At 42.4% G+C, this 16,798-nt stretch overlaps 1 protein-coding gene across 1 annotated transcript in view; it reads left to right on the top strand.

Moving 5' to 3' along the window:
- LOC138982539 (5'-AMP-activated protein kinase subunit gamma-2-like) overlaps positions 1 to 16,798 on the top strand; it is a gene marked incomplete in the record, with an annotated part of 298,415 nt that overhangs the window by 246,342 nt on the left and 35,275 nt on the right. Inside the window, 2 exon segments of the mRNA XM_070355850.1 lie at positions 4,952 to 4,975; positions 9,293 to 9,338. Coding sequence (XP_070211951.1) covers positions 4,952 to 4,975; positions 9,293 to 9,338 — 70 coding nt within the window.

The following is a 16,798-nucleotide window of genomic DNA, read 5'->3' as shown; positions in this document are numbered from 1 at the left end:
GGGGGGGGGTACAGTTGTGAGTTTTAAAGACAGGTTTCACTGTTAAGGATCTCACTAGAGAAGAGCGCAATAGCTCATTTGGGAGACAGGTTTGACTGTAAATATTTGGGGGGATTGTGCTGGGGGGGGAGCACAGTTGCTGATTTAGGGGACAGGTGTCATTGACATGGAGAGGGGGGGGGGGGTGGAGCAAAGTGCTTGATTTTGGAGACTTGTTTCACTGTATGGATTGTGGGGACGGGGTGGGGTGGGTGGGGGTGTGTTCGGGAGTCACGTTTCACTGTTACGAGCAACGTTCAATTGACATTTTAGAGATGGGTTTTAGAGTGATATCATAAGCCAGGTTGAAGCAACGTAGATGTTGATTTGGGTGCGATCGACAGATGGATCTAAATCATCTTGCAGGCCTTCCTTCTCACATCGATACGCATCCTTGAGGTTGCTGCCTCATTACTTCCCAAGACAAGACGGTTTTGTGATACAGGCTTTAGCTGTCTTGAGCTAATAGTGAGAAAGAGTGTGCTTTTATTTTTTGCGTGAAGGGTGATTTCCGTTCGTTGGCCTCGTTGGATGCATTTAAACGAATAGCCCATTACTTCAGAAATGCTTAACGTAACTCAGCTAAGTGTCAAAGAGTGTAGCTGTTAATTTTGTCAAAGATGGTTAGTATACTGAATCGGTGATGTTTACGTTAAGTGCAGTTGTTCGAAGGAACGGGACTGCATGAAGAATATTATGGGCGAAGCCCTATAGGGTGGACATATATTATTCAAAAATTCGATACTAATGTGTCTATTGTGGCACGCCTTCTCGTTGTTGCGCACCTTACAACCCCAGCGCACACTGAGATACTAAAAGTAGAAAAGCAAGAGAGAGAGAGAGAGAGAGAGAGAGAGAGAGAGAGAGAGAGAGAGAGAGAGAGAGAGAGAGAGAGAGAGAGAGAGAGAGAGAATAGGGGGGAGGGGGGGGTATAGTTGTTACTCTTGGAATCTTGTATCCAGCAAGCACAAATGTGGCCCAGCTCTTTTGCAACTGTACAGAGTAGTATGCAACATGCACTGTGAACTGAAGTGTTCCCCTTTTGAACACCCTTTTTGAAACCAGTTTTGAACACAGTCTGACATAGTACATAATTCTACTGGCAGAAGTAGCGAACACGGAAAAACTAGTGTTAATTTAGAGTGTAAATAGTCGCCCATGCAGTGACCAGCAATACAAATGGCAACTCTTGATCATAAAATTGTCGCTTTTGTAGTGATGACGTGTAGCGCTGATCTGACAGTTTCCACAGTGCAGAGGGACAGGGGAAAAGTAGAGTTGGTTTGGCGAGAGGAATGTTCGATACATCGATTTGGCAGCACTCACTTTGGCTGTCTTTCTCCTATTAGTTTTCACGTTCCGTCAGCAGCATTTGACCTGAGAGGTCACTTACAGCACATAGCTCTCAACGTATTGAGTATTGCTGTGCGGAGGTTGGTAGGTGTGGGGAGAGTAGAAGTTGTTATGGTGATGTTGGTGGGTGTTTTTGGTTTTTTTTTTTTTTTTTTTTGGGGGGGGGGGGGGATGTGTCGTCGGGAGGTTTGAGGACGTAGATGATAATTTGCCAGGAATGTTTCAATAAAAAGGGAGTTCGTAGAAATAAGGAGAAAAAGCGTAGTTGTTGATTTGCTAGATAGATGTTCGATAGGTCAGTATTGCAGCTTTCCTCACAGTTTTCATTCTGCTTCAACAGTGAGGATCTGGTGCCTTGACAAGGCAGAACTCCGAAACTGGTTGCATTTTAACGCGGCAGCGTTTGCGCCAGGGAAGTTTGGTAACGTCAATCTTTCCACATTACTTCAGACGGTGTTCGCGTTAATTTTTACCTGGCTCCGGCACTGCTAACAAAACCAAGGTCCCAGGCAGTCTCGGACGCTGAAACAGGTTCTATTGTTTATATAGCCGTGCAGGAAAAAAAGCGTAGGTGTTTTGCCAGCCAGCTACTGTTCGATACATCGATCTGGCAGCAGTGTTTCTTTAGGCTTGCTGCCTCGGGACTGCCGTGTCGGACGAGTTAATTAAACAGACCAATGTCTCCAAGGAAATGTCACGTCTGTTTTGGTCTATGTGTGGGATGGAGCCACCCTGGCCCCTAGGGAAACCGGCTGGGAGGGATGATGGAAGGGGGGTGGGGGAGGGTTGGGGCTGGGGATGCAGGACATCGGAAGGGAACACAAATATTTATTACGGCTCTGGAGATTTTAAAGCGGTGTGAACAAAATAACGATTTATTGTTGGTGCCTTAAGCAAGATAGATGTGTTCCTACGCCTCTATAACTGTGGGCAGTCAAAATAAGACGAACCGTCTGATGTTTGGTGCCTTGAGTGTGATCCAGTATGCAGTATTAAATAGCCGCGGATTTTTTTCTCAGCTGTTTTGCACTGTTGGAAACACAGGGGTCTATACTTTCACTTGCAAATAGCTATATGAAAAAGAGCAGTTTTAGCACATGTCATATGAGAGGAATTCGCGATGGAGACAGAGACAGACAAATGAAATGTCATTGGCAGAATAACTGAGACAATACATTCTCAGTAAAACCTTCCTTTCCAGTGCACCCACGATGATCGTAAAGGGGAGTAACTCAGTAAAACCTCATGTCTGCGGTCATTGCAGCAACTAGAAAGTTTATAACAGCTTTTACTGTTCTCCATCTAGGTCTTATCATTGTATTACAGTAAGCTTAGTGACAACCTGAAATGAATCTGGCTGTCACTATTTACTTCCGTCCTTCGCGTCTCGAGTACTTGTTTCCTGTCTGAGGAAACGTTAAGTCCTCTAGTTGGAGAAAGGTACCTTTAAATGTGCTTTCCAGTTACGGCAGTGACCATTTTCTCATCGTTTGTGAGCATGTATGAATAAGATGCTTTTACCGCATGGACCTGTACTTTCACAAGGCTGACATTTTACGAGAGGGAATGAATTTGCAATGGAGATGATCATTTCGGGTGTGACAAAGAATAACATTTTCATATTTGCTTCGGCAGTCGAGACAATCGCTTTAAGTGGCCTCAGCTGCAGCCATGAAAGTCCAGTCCGTTCGGGGAATATTTCTGGGCACGCTTATGAATAACTACGGGATTCGGTGTGAAGTTCGGAAACGACAACTAAAAGGTGGAATGGTCAGGATTTATGAGAGGGTAAGGTCATTTCGTGCAAACCCCTGTGACCTTAGCAAAGCAGAAGAGTTCTTGCTGTACACAAAATATTATGCCTACCGTGAAGTTAAAAAAAAAAAAATAAAAAAAAAATTCCTCTATAAATAAAACATGTGTTTTACTTTTTAATGACGGTAATTCTTTAAACACGTGTCTTGGGATTTGAATAACGGCCATTCGTTTGGGAAAATGATAATTGATGAGTCGTATTGTGCGCGAAAAGCGGATCAGGAGATACGCAGGTTGAAAATAAAAATGTCTTTTGAGGCATTGATGGGCGCCAGCTGTAAGCGTGGCAGAGATGTGAGTTAAAATATGAGCGTACTTGCAAAGGTCGATGTGTGTATGTGTTTGTGCGTGAGTCACACAGACGATGTATGGAACCAGCTGTCAACATGGTATGGGTTACCTTGCATCGGTCCTTTGTTGGTTTGGTCCTTTTTTTTCCCCAAATCGCTCCTGCAACCGATTTGGTTTGCTTGGTCGGGCCGTTTGACCTGGTAAGAGGATGCTGTATGCGTGCTTATGCGTAAATGTATGCGCGCGTGGATACACACACACACATATACACAAACACGCGCACACAAGCACACGCACGCACGCACACACACACAAACACACCTAAGCACACACAAACGCTCGCACACACACACACACACACACACACACACACACCCAAACTCACGCGCGCGCACACACACACACACACACAAATTTCCGTGTTTACTTTTTAACAGTTCGTGAAAGCTCGATCGATCGACCTTTCCTGCTGTCTGGCAGTTCATTGGATGGATCAGACTTTGCCTGCTATTTCTGTCGTTGACACTTTAATCTGAAACCAAATCTCTCTCTCTCTCTCTCTCTCTCTCTCTCTCTCTCTCTCTCTCTCTCTCTCTCTCTCTCTCTCTCTCTCTCTCTCTCTCTCTCTCTCTTGCTCTCTCTCTCGCTCTCTCTCTCTCGCTCTCTCTCTCTCGCTCTCTCTCTCTCTCGCTCTCTCTCTCGCTCTCGCTCTCTCGCTCTCTCTCTCTCTCTCTCTCTCTCTCGCTCTCTCTCTTGCTCTCTCTCTCTCTCTCTCTCTCTCTCGCTCTCTCTCTCGCTCTCTCTCTCTCTCTCTCTCTCTCTCTCTCTCTCTCTCTCTCTCTCTCTCTCTCTCTCTCTTTCTCTCTTTTCCAGCCACAATTTGTGGAGATTTACGACGTATTCCTGTTTATTGTGCAGTTGTGCGAAATCCATAATTATACTCTATTTAAAAACAATTTTGCAGCACACTGCGGACTGCACTTTCTGTCTTTTACAAAAGTTGCCTCCCTTGCCATGCAGACAATTTTCATGTCGGCTGACATTGGACGTTTTGAGCTTTTTCAGTTGTTTACAAGTGTTTGCGGGCTTGACGCTTTACCAAAAATATCTTTTTCAGGCTTTTGCGATTTCTTTCAGAAGAGTAGCAGCAAAACTCTTTTTATGTTTCTCTAGTTTGTTTTCGAATTCCATGCTTTTTGTTGGGTTCTTCTGCGGATTCGTGTCAGCTGGAAATGCTTCAGATTTTTTCTGTTTTTGTTATGTTTTTTGTTTTTGTTTTTAAAACGGCTTTGCTTGCTAAGCTTCCGTTTCTTCCTTTGTGCCTTTATTTATTTGTGTCAGGTTTTTTTCCCTTTTGTTGTTGTTGTTTTTTTGGTATAGTTTGAATTGCATTCTCTGCTACCTGCTGTATATGTCGTGTTTTCATTTGGTTGTATGTTTTGTTTTCCTTCAGCACGGCAACAGAAGCAACAGCATGGTAACTATGCACCGCGCGCTTTGATGCGTCGCTCTCAAACTTCACTTCCATTGTTGCCTGGAATCCGCACTCTGCCTTATTCGCCCCCACCCCAACCCCTCTCCACTCCCTTTCTCCTCCAGCCAGTCTGAGGATGTTATCAATATAATCCCTCACCCCTGGATTTACTTTGCTGATTGCAGCTGCGCGCTCTCTCTCTCTCTCTCTCTCTCTCTCTCTCTCTCTCGCCCTCTCTCTATCGCCCCCCCTCTCTCGCCCCCCCCCCCCCTCCTGTCTGCCCAGTAATCTTCTTTATCTTTACAACTTGTGTTTGATGACTTCCGCACACTTGCTTGTCTACTCTGTGTGTGTGTGTGTCTGTGTGTGTGTGTTTGTGTGTGTGAGAGAGAGAGAGAGAGAGTGTGTGTGTGTGTGTGTGTGCGCGTGCGCGCGTGTGTGTTTGTATGTGTTTGTGTGTGTGTGGCGGGAGGGTCCTTTAGACTGACAGTGCTAATTAGAGCATACTCGTATGGACAACACTGCATCCGTCATATTATACTCCACGCATCTTTGCTGTATGTTTTTGATGTATGTTTTATGTGCACGTGTACTAAATTGAAAGATTTCCACAAGAGTTAGTGATATCTATTGCGGGCAAAAAATATTTCAGGTAGTTGTGTTTTATTGGCGCGCATGCTCTGTACTTGTCTTTTCCATGTTTTAGAATTAATGGTTTTACTTGACATTATTTGAACATTTGCCATGACTGCAGTGAGAGGCGAGGCGTTTGTTACTTTTTTATTACTGATAATTATAGTCGCATGATACGAACAGGACAAAACGTTAGGTTCGTGAGTTGAATTCTTTCGAATAAAACGTTGTTCTTTGGGCGCATGCCATATATCTGAATGTGCTGTACCCAGACGTGACCAGCCTATCATTTTCAAGAAAGCCGACTGCATGCTATGAGGACATTTCGTGCTTGTAAAAATGCTGATGCACCAAGGTGAAGAGAAAGACTTGTGACCGGTTACCTAGAGCTTGCCATGCGTATTTGTACGATTTGATATAACCGAACTTCATTAGAAAAACACGAGACGTTGAGATTTCGCGCTTTCTTTTACAACGTTTGTTTGTTTGTTTGTTTGACAAATGTGATTGCAGCCCGTTAAATTAACCCCTGAACCTTAAATTGTGCACTGGCCACGTCTCACTACACCTCCCTACCCCTCCCTCTCCACACACACTACGACCTTATTATTGTGTATGGCGGATTCAGTCTTCATGGATTTTGTAGAAAATGAAAGTGCGTTGTCGTGTGTCTGCTTAAATAGGCTTTTTGTTTTTCGTTGAGTGGAGATCGTTTTCTGCTCTTGTATTTTGTGTATGCCCTTTTGATCGATTAGTGAACTATCATTGTGTAGAGATGCTACAGTGTGTATATTTAAGTAGACTAGTACCTTTTTTTGGGGTGGTGGTGGCTCTCATGATTTACTGGGTTCTTTTGTTTTCACTCCTTGGTGCCTATTCTTCTTCTCTGAGATATCCTATCTAAATGGCAACTTTCTGATAATAAGGCCTAAAAAAAAATAGGTGTGGTTACGGTAACCCGACCTACCCTATTTTTAGGGGCCGACCCTATAACTTTTTATTACATTTGTCAAAAAACAACACAAAAAAACAAGAAAACGAGCGCAGAAAACGCAATGAAAGCGAAAGCGCCCGAGTCGCACACTTATTTCCCTGTCAAGTAGGTTTAATTTGTACACATTAGAAAAAAAAAGTTAAAAAAAAAGTGATTGCCTACCTTCCTACCCTATTTTTTTTGGCTATGTTACCGTAACCACACCTAATTTTTTTGTTGGCTAAAGTGATGGGTTTGCGTGATGGGATCTTTTGGGCTACTTTAATTTGTGTGTTACGATTTCTGTGGATGTCTGAATGGAGAATGACACTAAACTCCACTCTTTGGAGGTGTAATGACACTAAACTCCACTCTTTGGAGGTGTAATGACACTAAACTCCACTCTTTGGAGGTGTAATGACACTAAACTCCACTCTTTGGAGGTGTGATGACACTAAACTCCACTCTTTGGAGGTGTAATGACACTAAACCCCACTCTTTAGAGGTGTAATGACACTAAACGCCACTCTTTGGAGGTGTAATGACACTAAACTCCACTCTTTGGAGGTGTGATGACACTAAACTCCACTCTTTGGAGGTGTAATGACACTAAACTCCACTCTTTGGAGGTGTAATGACACTAAACTCCACTCTTTGGAGGTGAGATCCCGGCAGTTGGGCAGAGTTACAAGTAAATAGCAGTGAACTAACCTTTCCCATCAGTAAATTCAACTTTTTCTTTGCCGGTACTGAACATGGGCGTGTCTTGCTGTTTTGTAATTTGGATACTATTTACATTTTTAATGACTATAATATCATTAATATGTGTGCAGTGATAACCTATGAAAATAACCACATTCCTATGTTCTAACCACATTCACCGAATTCCTTTTTGCGTTATCACTGAGAGATTATAATAATAATAATAATAATAAATGAGCATTTATATAGCGCAACATCATAACTTTACAATTATGCTCTTTGCGCTTGACACATTTAAAATTAAAACACAGTTATACAAGCATTTACATCTACATTCATAGTCAGCAACGCTTAATTAAAAGCATACACCATCAAACATACATTACAAAAGATTCTTCCACTAACTAAATAATAAAAACATGAATAAAATAGGTAGTGAAAACAAGGAAATACCAGCTGAATACCCTTAATCAAACAGAACATGTTATCAACAATACTGAAAAACAGCCCTAGATGTTTATATACATTGAATGTATTCACGTTTAGAAAGTCGCTGGGCCTTGGCAGTCACAAAGTAGGACTTCGTGTGGCACATATTTCCCCCGAAAAGTCAGTCAATATATTCTTGCGCACGAAGCATCCCCTGCAGTGCAACGCTTAAATATAACTTGACTTAGTAGTCGCAAACTTCTTTAAGAATCTTATTGACATGATTATCGAATGTTATCTGCTTGTGTACTTTTTTCATCTTTCTATTTCTATGATGGTATTTTCTCTGCATGGGTCTCGCATGCATTATGTACTTTGTATAAATATTGTTATTTCAGCTAGACCAGGGTGTTTCTACAAAGGTTACCTTCTTTTAGAGGACTCAGTGAATCATACAACAATGTATGCCTGAGCATATACCCCTCCCCCCCCCCCCCCCCCTTCCTCAAGATACTGCATTAACATATACTTAATTTCTTTCTAAGGCTGTCTGCTGTTCCGTTACTTTTAAATTGATGTTGTTGTGTAACACTTTTTATTTTCTCATTTTTCTTCATCGAATTGTGCTTGTGTGATTTGAAGGTAACAGTGTTGTTTGGAGAAAAAATAAATGCATGCGGCAAGCATAATACGTGTAATAGGGGAGGGGGTAGTTGTCGTTGTTGTCGCTGGTGATGGCGGTGTCAGGTCTGAATGGTAGAGAAAAGGATGGTGAAAGGTATTTAAATATAAGTGGGAAATCTGTGAAGCAGTCGTGTTGTTCGGTTACATACAAGGCTGAAATCAATTGGCTTCCAGATCACGAGACACGTATATTGAAAGAAAAATAAATCATAAATCATAACATTGACAAAAATCATAAATCATAACTCATAATAATCATAATCACAGTCGCCCCAAGCATTCAAACGAGCACTTAAAACGCACCTCTTCAAGAAATACAACCCCTGATTTTGTTTTCTCAGTCCATCAGTAGGCTACCTGTAGTGTATTTGTTGTTTTAGTGATAATGTGATAATGTATATAAACATCTAGGGCTGTTTTCAGTATTGTTGATAACATGTTCTGTTTGATTAAGGGTATACAGCTGGTATTTCCTTGTTTTCACTACCTATTTTTTTTATTCATGTTTTTATTACTTAGTTAGTGGAAGAATCTTTTGTAATGTATGTTTGATGGTGTATGCTTTTAATTAAGCGTTGCTGACTATGAATGTAGATGTAAATGCTTGTATAACTGTGTTTTAATTTTAAATGTGTCAAGCGCAAAGAGCATAATTGTAAAGTTATGATGTTGCGCTATATAAATGCTCATTTATTATTATTATTATTATTTTGTTACGTTTTGATTCACGTTTATCACCTTTGTGCAGCTTTGAATTGATATGTTGTTTTTCTTGTTTTTAAATGCTGACATGTGATAAGTTTGGTATTCCATTCGACCGTTGCAGCTTTTATTGCTGTTTATATAATTTGAAAATCGTGTGGTGTTCAATTTACGACATAGTTTTCTTTTTGTTACAGCTCAGCGTGGAATCCGACTCGGAGCGAATGGAGATTGAAGACTTAGGTAAGGTTCTAGAATCACGTTGGTTGTTTCGTTTTCAGGTCAACGTCTCTGTCTCTCCCTCCATAATTTTCTCTCTCTCTCTCTCTCTCTCTCTCTCTCTCTCTCTCTCTCTCTCTCTCTCTCTCTCTCTCTCTCTCTCTCCCCACACACACACAATAACTGTCATGCACATACAAACTCACACAAATACACACGCACGCACACGCACACACGCACACACACACACACACGCACACACACACACACTATTGTTTAGAAGCAAAGATGAGGAAGGAGAGTACCCCAAGACGACTTTCACTGGTATTTGTTTAGATCGCACTTCCTGTTGCATTGTCCTGTGTGTAGTTATTGAGCAACAGGGATAAGGGGCGCGTAGAGGGTCATACCTATTGTTTTATGGAACGCAAAGGAAACTTGTGTAAACGGCATTTGGGAACTTCTGTGACACTGAATAGTATGTCCTTGAGTGCCTTTCATCAAGATTCCCCCTGGGCACATTGCCTTGTCCGTTGGCCGTTTAGGCTCACCTGTTGTACGTGTACACAGTCTTCTAGTTGACTTGTTCGCTGTACATGCTGTAGAATGTTAGGTTACCAACTGACCAAAGGTGGACAGTCGGGCCGCGCGCATTTTCTAAGAATTGCTTGCTGTGCTGTCGTGCGGTATACATTACAGAATACAGCGCATTTGCTGGTCCGGTGCGGCCTGTTTGACTGACTTGCTTGTTGAAATATACAGTGTGGACAGCTGAGCAGCTGAAAGAAACGAATAGCAGTGTTTTGTCAATTCTGCCACTTAAAACGTCACTGTATTTTAAGAGGATCTAGGAGAGGGAGAGGATAGTGGTTAAATGAGTTTTGGTCACAACTGCAACACATGGAGCACCAGCGATTTCCAGGGATGGTGATAGGGGGGTGTGGCAGGAGCAGAACTGAAGAAAATAAAAAATGGGTTTGAGCTCACTATTACACTATTGGGCGACAGGCAAATTCAAACTTGAACCGGGTTGTGCGGGATCTTTCACATTCACATATATACTGGACACCCGTTGCAGTTGATGACGGAGTCAGTCCAAAACGTTGTTCGCTAGTCCTTTCACGTTCCACCAAAATAGCGCTGACCTTGCTTAGTCACTAGTCAGCCCCTTCCCGTCCTCCCTCGCCCATGTCAGTTGGAACCAGGGACTACAGAATACACCGTCTCTTGATTAACTCGTTAAATGGCATCACAGTTGTGAATACAACACTTTATTATCGGAAAGCTTTCCGGCTTTGATGGATAAAATCCTCGTTATGAATACCACGCATGGTCGATGAACTTCCTTACCATAGCGCGTTGACCTATTTAGGACTGCAGCCTATCCGATCGACTCGCACTTAGTGGCTGCGTTCATTGCACACTCTTTTCCTACCGATGGGTCATTGACCTAAGACGGGGGAGGGGGGGGGGGCTTTCTGGATGGTTTATTTTTAGCATCATACCCATTCTTTCACTGTGGAAGTAAAGTGCCGCTGCCCAAAATGAGGTGTTACGTTCATGGAAATAACTTCGTGAGGGTCAGGGTGTCCACCATGCTTTGGGTGTTGTTTGCCTAACAAAGAACTAGACAGGGAAAGCTACATGCTAAAGGTGAATTGTTCAAGTGCGTATGTCTCTTAGCGAACCATTCAGAAGCAGGTTTGCCTAGCTGGAAGTTGCCATTTAGCTGTAAATTACAAGAAATGCGACAGCCACAGTGATCTTCTGAAATCATTAACATTTTGGTTTGGGCATGGCCCGGCAGTAAGGCAGCTCCAACGTTTTTCTAGAAAGTTGACTTGAGAACATAATTATTTGCGATGGACATTTTGGTGAGATTTGACTTTTAATGGCATGAGGAGGCTACATTAAAACAACCAGAAACGCTGGTTGCGATTTCTTCCACGGTGTGTGTATTTAACTTCTTCGTCTGTTTGTTTTCTGCGTTTAATCTTCTTTAGTCCTCATAAAAAAAAATCTAATTAGTCGCAACTCTTGGCGGGTGCGCAACTCATAGGTGTGCCAAAATGCATCCTCGGCAACTCGTACATGAGAGCTTGATGTTTGTCACATCGGGGTTGCAACGGAGTTTTCGGGCTTAGAGAAGACAAGAAGGAAGTAAGTCTAGACAATTAATTTAAGAGAACAAATGTCTCTGCTTGTCAGAAGCAGGAGCTAAGTGCCGTAAGGAATTACGTGTCAAGAGAAAAAGGGGACAGACACATTCAAGGCCTGACAAATTGCGGTGGAAGTGGTCTTCTGACACGGGCCGTAAAACCACCATCCATGCATATGGTTCTGGCAAGGGCTGTAGGGATAAAATAGCGTCTGTGTGCTTTGGGCTAGAGCGGTAAATGTTATGTGTGTGTAGACAGGAGAGAAGGTTAGTGCGAGAATGAAAGGAAGCATTGTAAGTTGTGTATGTAGAACGGATCAAAATCAGTGCAAGAAGAGAGCATTGCAAGTTAAGGTGTGTATATGTAGGCACGGAGACAAGTGAGTGCAAGCAAAGGAGCTTTGGAAGTTTTGTGTGTAGAGAAAAAAAAATCCAAAATACATAGACTGGCAATGTTCCCAAATCAACAGTCAAAAGAAAAGAACGATTAGTTTCTGTAACATTGGAGTCAGAATATTCACACAACAAAATATTACATTTTGTTATTGAAGAATTGTTTGTTCTTTGTCAATAATTGAACGTTGCATAAACTAACCTTTCTTGTCTAACAGTCAATGCAAGCCCGGAATGGAGGACGGTCATAGTTGTGTACGTAGAACCAGTGATCTATCTGATATGTGCATGTCTATGGTAGAATAGAGACAACTGAGTGCGGAACAGGAACCATTTACTGCACACGGACTCAGTGAAAGCAAACAATTAGAAGGGAACAGTTGTACACACAGGGTAGTATAATGTAGGGCGTTGACTCGTGTTGACGTGATGTAGTCTGTCAGTGCTAAAGGCTCACTCTGGCTGCTGTCCAACCTACTGACAAACACTCGGGATATCTTTCAGACCGTCGGCGTTTCACCACCAGTACCTGTGCTATTCGAGAAGCACATCTTCTGTCAGCATTGTGCCACTCGGAAATAACTGTTCTGTCAGTACAGCACTATTCGAGAAACACCGATTCCGCCAGTAATTTCGTACTGAGAAATAAAGGGGGGGAAAAAACAAGAAAAAACGATTTTGAGGATTTTTGTTAGTGTCTTTGTGTTCTAGCTGTTGTGCTCTGACGATGAAGATGTGCTCTAGAGACAAGGTTGTTCTGTGATGATGAAGGAGATACACAGAAGCTTGTGTTGTGATGGCAGTGATGTGTTGTGATTGTGGGGAAGATTTTGAGAGTAGCAGCCAAAGACAACATAACGTGCATCTATAGTCATACTTTTATGTTTTTTTGAGGGTGTGTTGTAGGGGCGCCGAGACAAGACAGTTTTCTTGCTGACGTACATGCGAAACTTGTGTATATGGTATTCCTCTGTTGTTGTTGTTGTTTTTTTCCCGTCTGCGGAATGAATTTAGCATACCTGTGGTGTTATTGTAAAGAAAGGCTTTGATTATGTAAGGTAAGGTAAACACGGTTTGTCAGATTTTTGTTACCGATGTCGAAGGAAAAAGAGGGGAAAGTGAGATGGTAGATAGACAAAACAGGATTTGCTCCGGCATTTACAGATATTATAGGAATTATGTCAGTACTCGTCTTCTGCAAGCTTCATTTATTCGAGCGGGAATATTAGTTAGAACAGAGGGTGGAAAGAACAAGCTTTGTTTTGGCAATGGCATTGTGGGGGAGGGGCGGGGGGGGAGGGGGTGTGGCTGGAAAGGGGGATTGGTTGAGTAAGGTCATACAAATTCAGATAAGAAACGGTTTGTGTTGCATGCATTCCTTGGTATGTCCGGACTGTTAGTTTTGGCCAGGTAAGACTAAAGCCTCACATACCTGTTATGATAACGACACGCGCAACGCGCTCAGGCGATGTACGGATAATCACGGGCTTGGAAAGATGATGAAAGAACAACATGTTACGGTTGTGGTGGTGTAGGAAAAAAAACCCACTAAAACCACAAGACACAGCTAGCTTTACAATTACTGTAGCCAGGAGTTGTTCTAAATCATTCAAGGCTTTTGTTTCTGTTGGACGGACAAATAACATCCTGTAACGGGTGCGCTGGTGTGATTCAAAAAACGCAGAGGTAGCTTATCTGTATAGATGTTGTACACAAAAATGGGGGAGGAGGAACCACCCTTTGATGGCTTTTGTTTCTCTTGGATAGCCGAATAATACGTTAAGGGTGCGCTGGTGTGATTGAAAAACAACAAAACACGGAGGTAGTTAATCTGTTTAAGTGTTGTACAGAAAAAAAAGGGGAGAAAAACCACCCTTTGATGGGTTTTTGTTGTTGTTGGATAGGCAAATAACACCTGTTACGGTTGCGGTGATGTAATACAAGAAAAAGTGGGTTTTTTTAAAAGCACAGGTATCTTATCTATAGGCGTTGTATTGAAAGTCCTTGACGGCATTTTTGGAAGGGCAAAGAAAGTAACCTGCTGGCGCCCTGTGAGCGGAGATAAATGAGCTAGGAAGTGTGTTCCCAGGGATATGATCTTCTGGTTCTGCGAGGAGACGGAGAAGAATTACCTTGCCGGGTGATGTATATGCGGTTGTCTGTATTCAAGCCTTTGGTTGTGAATGATGGTTTTCAGTGTTTTTGGTTTCTTGACATGACAATAGTGTACCTCGTTTGCATCTTTCTTTCAATGCTGAAGGAACAGGATGAAGTCGTAGTGTAGTGATGAGTTTTGTGTTGATGTATAGGCTGTTGAGGACAGAAAACAAAGAAGAAGGAGTAGGGGTGACGTTGAGAGAGAGAGAGAGAGAGAGAGAGAGAGCTCTTTAATGTGGTTTTCCATGGAATGGTTTTACATACCTTGGGCAACTTGTTGGCAGGCAAATTTATTTTTCTCTGAGAGTAGGTTATGTGGGTGTAGAAGGCGTTGTTATAGAGGCACACCAAAGGAGAGGAAGGAGGTGGAACGAGAGAGAGAAAGAGAGAGAGAGAGAGAGAGAGAGAGAGAGAGAGAGAGAGAGAGAGAGAGAGAGAGAGAGAGAGAGATGTTCACCTGGTGTTTTTCGTCGTAGATAAAGGAGTTCTATGCAAACCACTATCTTGACATTTCGGGCTTGTTACTGGATATCTGCCACTGCTGACAAGATAAAATACGTCGGTTTTTCAGTTCCACCTTACTACATAACCTGCATGTACATAGCCCCAGTTTAGCTGCACTCGTGGCTGTGCATACATTTACAAGTGTGTTTTCTTTCCGTCCTGTGCTTACATTTACATTCAGTTATCCCGTCTGTGGCCCAATTTTTATATTTTCGGTGAAGCTGCTTTCTACGTCTTAATATGTGCTAAAGGAAAACTGACGATATAACGATATGATGATGAACATCCACACAGAAAGAAACTGATCGAGCATGCACACTCACACACACTCGTTTGACTTACGAACGCGCACTCTTCGTCACACATCAATAGCTGATGCAGAGTATTGCTTTCCGTGTGTGGTACTATCGAAGTAAGCGCAAATACTGAATGAATTCTTCTTCACACATTGAGTGACAGTTCGCTCATCTCCAATAACTACAACCAAATCAATCGCGAGCAGTAATGGTTCCTTTACACACTTTGTACATGGCAGATGATTCTAGCGAGTAAGTGCCAATAGTTAAGCGGGTGGTGGTAATTATCACTAAGCTGTGGTAGATAGAAGTAGGTAATAAGGGGCAGCGAAGTGTGAAACTGGCGGTAATGGCAATGCCGTGCGATTGATAATTGATGGCTGTAGATAAAATGTTAATGTCAGGAATGAATGATGATTATGTTGGCGTATCCCGATGGGGTGGCAGACGGCAATTGTCGGTCAATGCTTGTTGGATGAACGCCAAGAAACGCGGCGTGTCGTGTTTGAAAGGTGAAGCGGAGAAAATTGCACCACCGGCTGTATGTGTATCAATACCGCCTATTGTTATTTTGCATGCCATCCAAATCACCTTTGAAGTAATGGCCTGCTGTCATTATGTTGTGCTTAATTCTTCTTTGCACAAAACTATAATATATACAGAAAGGCAAGTGTCTTAGAAAACCGTGACTGATGCAAAAGCTTCGCTGCTTCCCCATTTCAGAATGTTGATTACAGTGGGGGGAAAAGAATACCCAGAAACGACTGGATGAATGGATATTTGAAAGGGTACGTGGTATCCTCGAGGGTTTGGCATGGATTCCACATCTAATCTCGTTTGCAAGTGTGAGCGAACGACGAAGAAGAAGAAGAAGTTTGCAAGTGTGAAGCAAACGAACATGTTTTTCTCTTGTTGACGCGTGCCCTTGGTTGACCTTAGTTGACACGCTTGGATGTCGCGTAAGAGGTGTCTCGTCAAAGTGTGTTTTATTCAGTTGCAATGCGAAAATAAAACATGTGGGTCGTGGAAGTTTTGCCGGCAGTAGCATGATTGATTGCAGTGTTTGTTGGATTATTCATAACTGTTGTGGTGTTGCTGCTAAGTGTTGTGACATTTGATACTCGCCGTCTGTCTTTGCCCGCTGTGGGAATATTGGATTTTACTTGCTGATTCGGCTTGCAATTGCAGTTCATGAGTTTCCTGTTACCAGGCCTTTGAATACTGCACTGTTGAACAAGTTTTGAACTTTTACAGCCGTACATTTCTCTGTTTATTTTTGAGTCACTTGAGAAAAAGTGACTCTATGTAATCGGTCAGTGTTAGTCTGTCCGGCCGGCCGTCCGGCCGGCCGTCCGTAGACACCACCTTAACGTTGGACTTTTCTCGGAAACTATCAAAGCGATCCGGCTCATATTTTGTTTAGTCGTGACCTCCAATGACCTCTACACTTTAACGATGGTTTCGTTGACCTTTGACCTTTTTCAAGGTCACAGGTCAGCGTCAAAGGAAAAATTAGACATTTTATATCTTTGACAAAGTTCATCGGATGTGATTGAAACTTTGTAGGATTATTCTTTACATCAAAGTATTTACATCTGTAGCCTTTTACGAACGTTATCAGAAAAACAAGGGAGATAACTAGCCTTTTCTGTTCGGCAACACACAACTTAACGTTGGGCTTTTCTCGGAAACTATAAAAGTGACCGGGCTCAAATTTTATGTGAACGTGACTCCCAGTGACCTCTACACTTTGACGTCGGCTTTGGTGACCTTTGACCTTTTTCAAGGTCACAGGTATGTCTTGAAGGAAAAAAATTGAAATATCATATCTCTGAAACTATTCATCGGATTTGATTCAAACTTTATAGGATTATTCTTTACATCAAATTATTTACATCTGTATTGTGTTGTGAATAGCAATTTCTTCCTGTCCATCTGATGCCTCATATAATATTCAGAACTGCGAAAGTGACTCG

The sequence above is a fragment of the Littorina saxatilis genome, linkage group LG12 (assembly GCF_037325665.1).
Source record: "Littorina saxatilis isolate snail1 linkage group LG12, US_GU_Lsax_2.0, whole genome shotgun sequence".
NCBI classification, from domain to species: domain Eukaryota; kingdom Metazoa; phylum Mollusca; class Gastropoda; order Littorinimorpha; family Littorinidae; genus Littorina; species Littorina saxatilis.
Note: the sequence above shows the minus strand (reverse complement) of the source record. Positions and strands in the feature narration are given on the sequence as shown.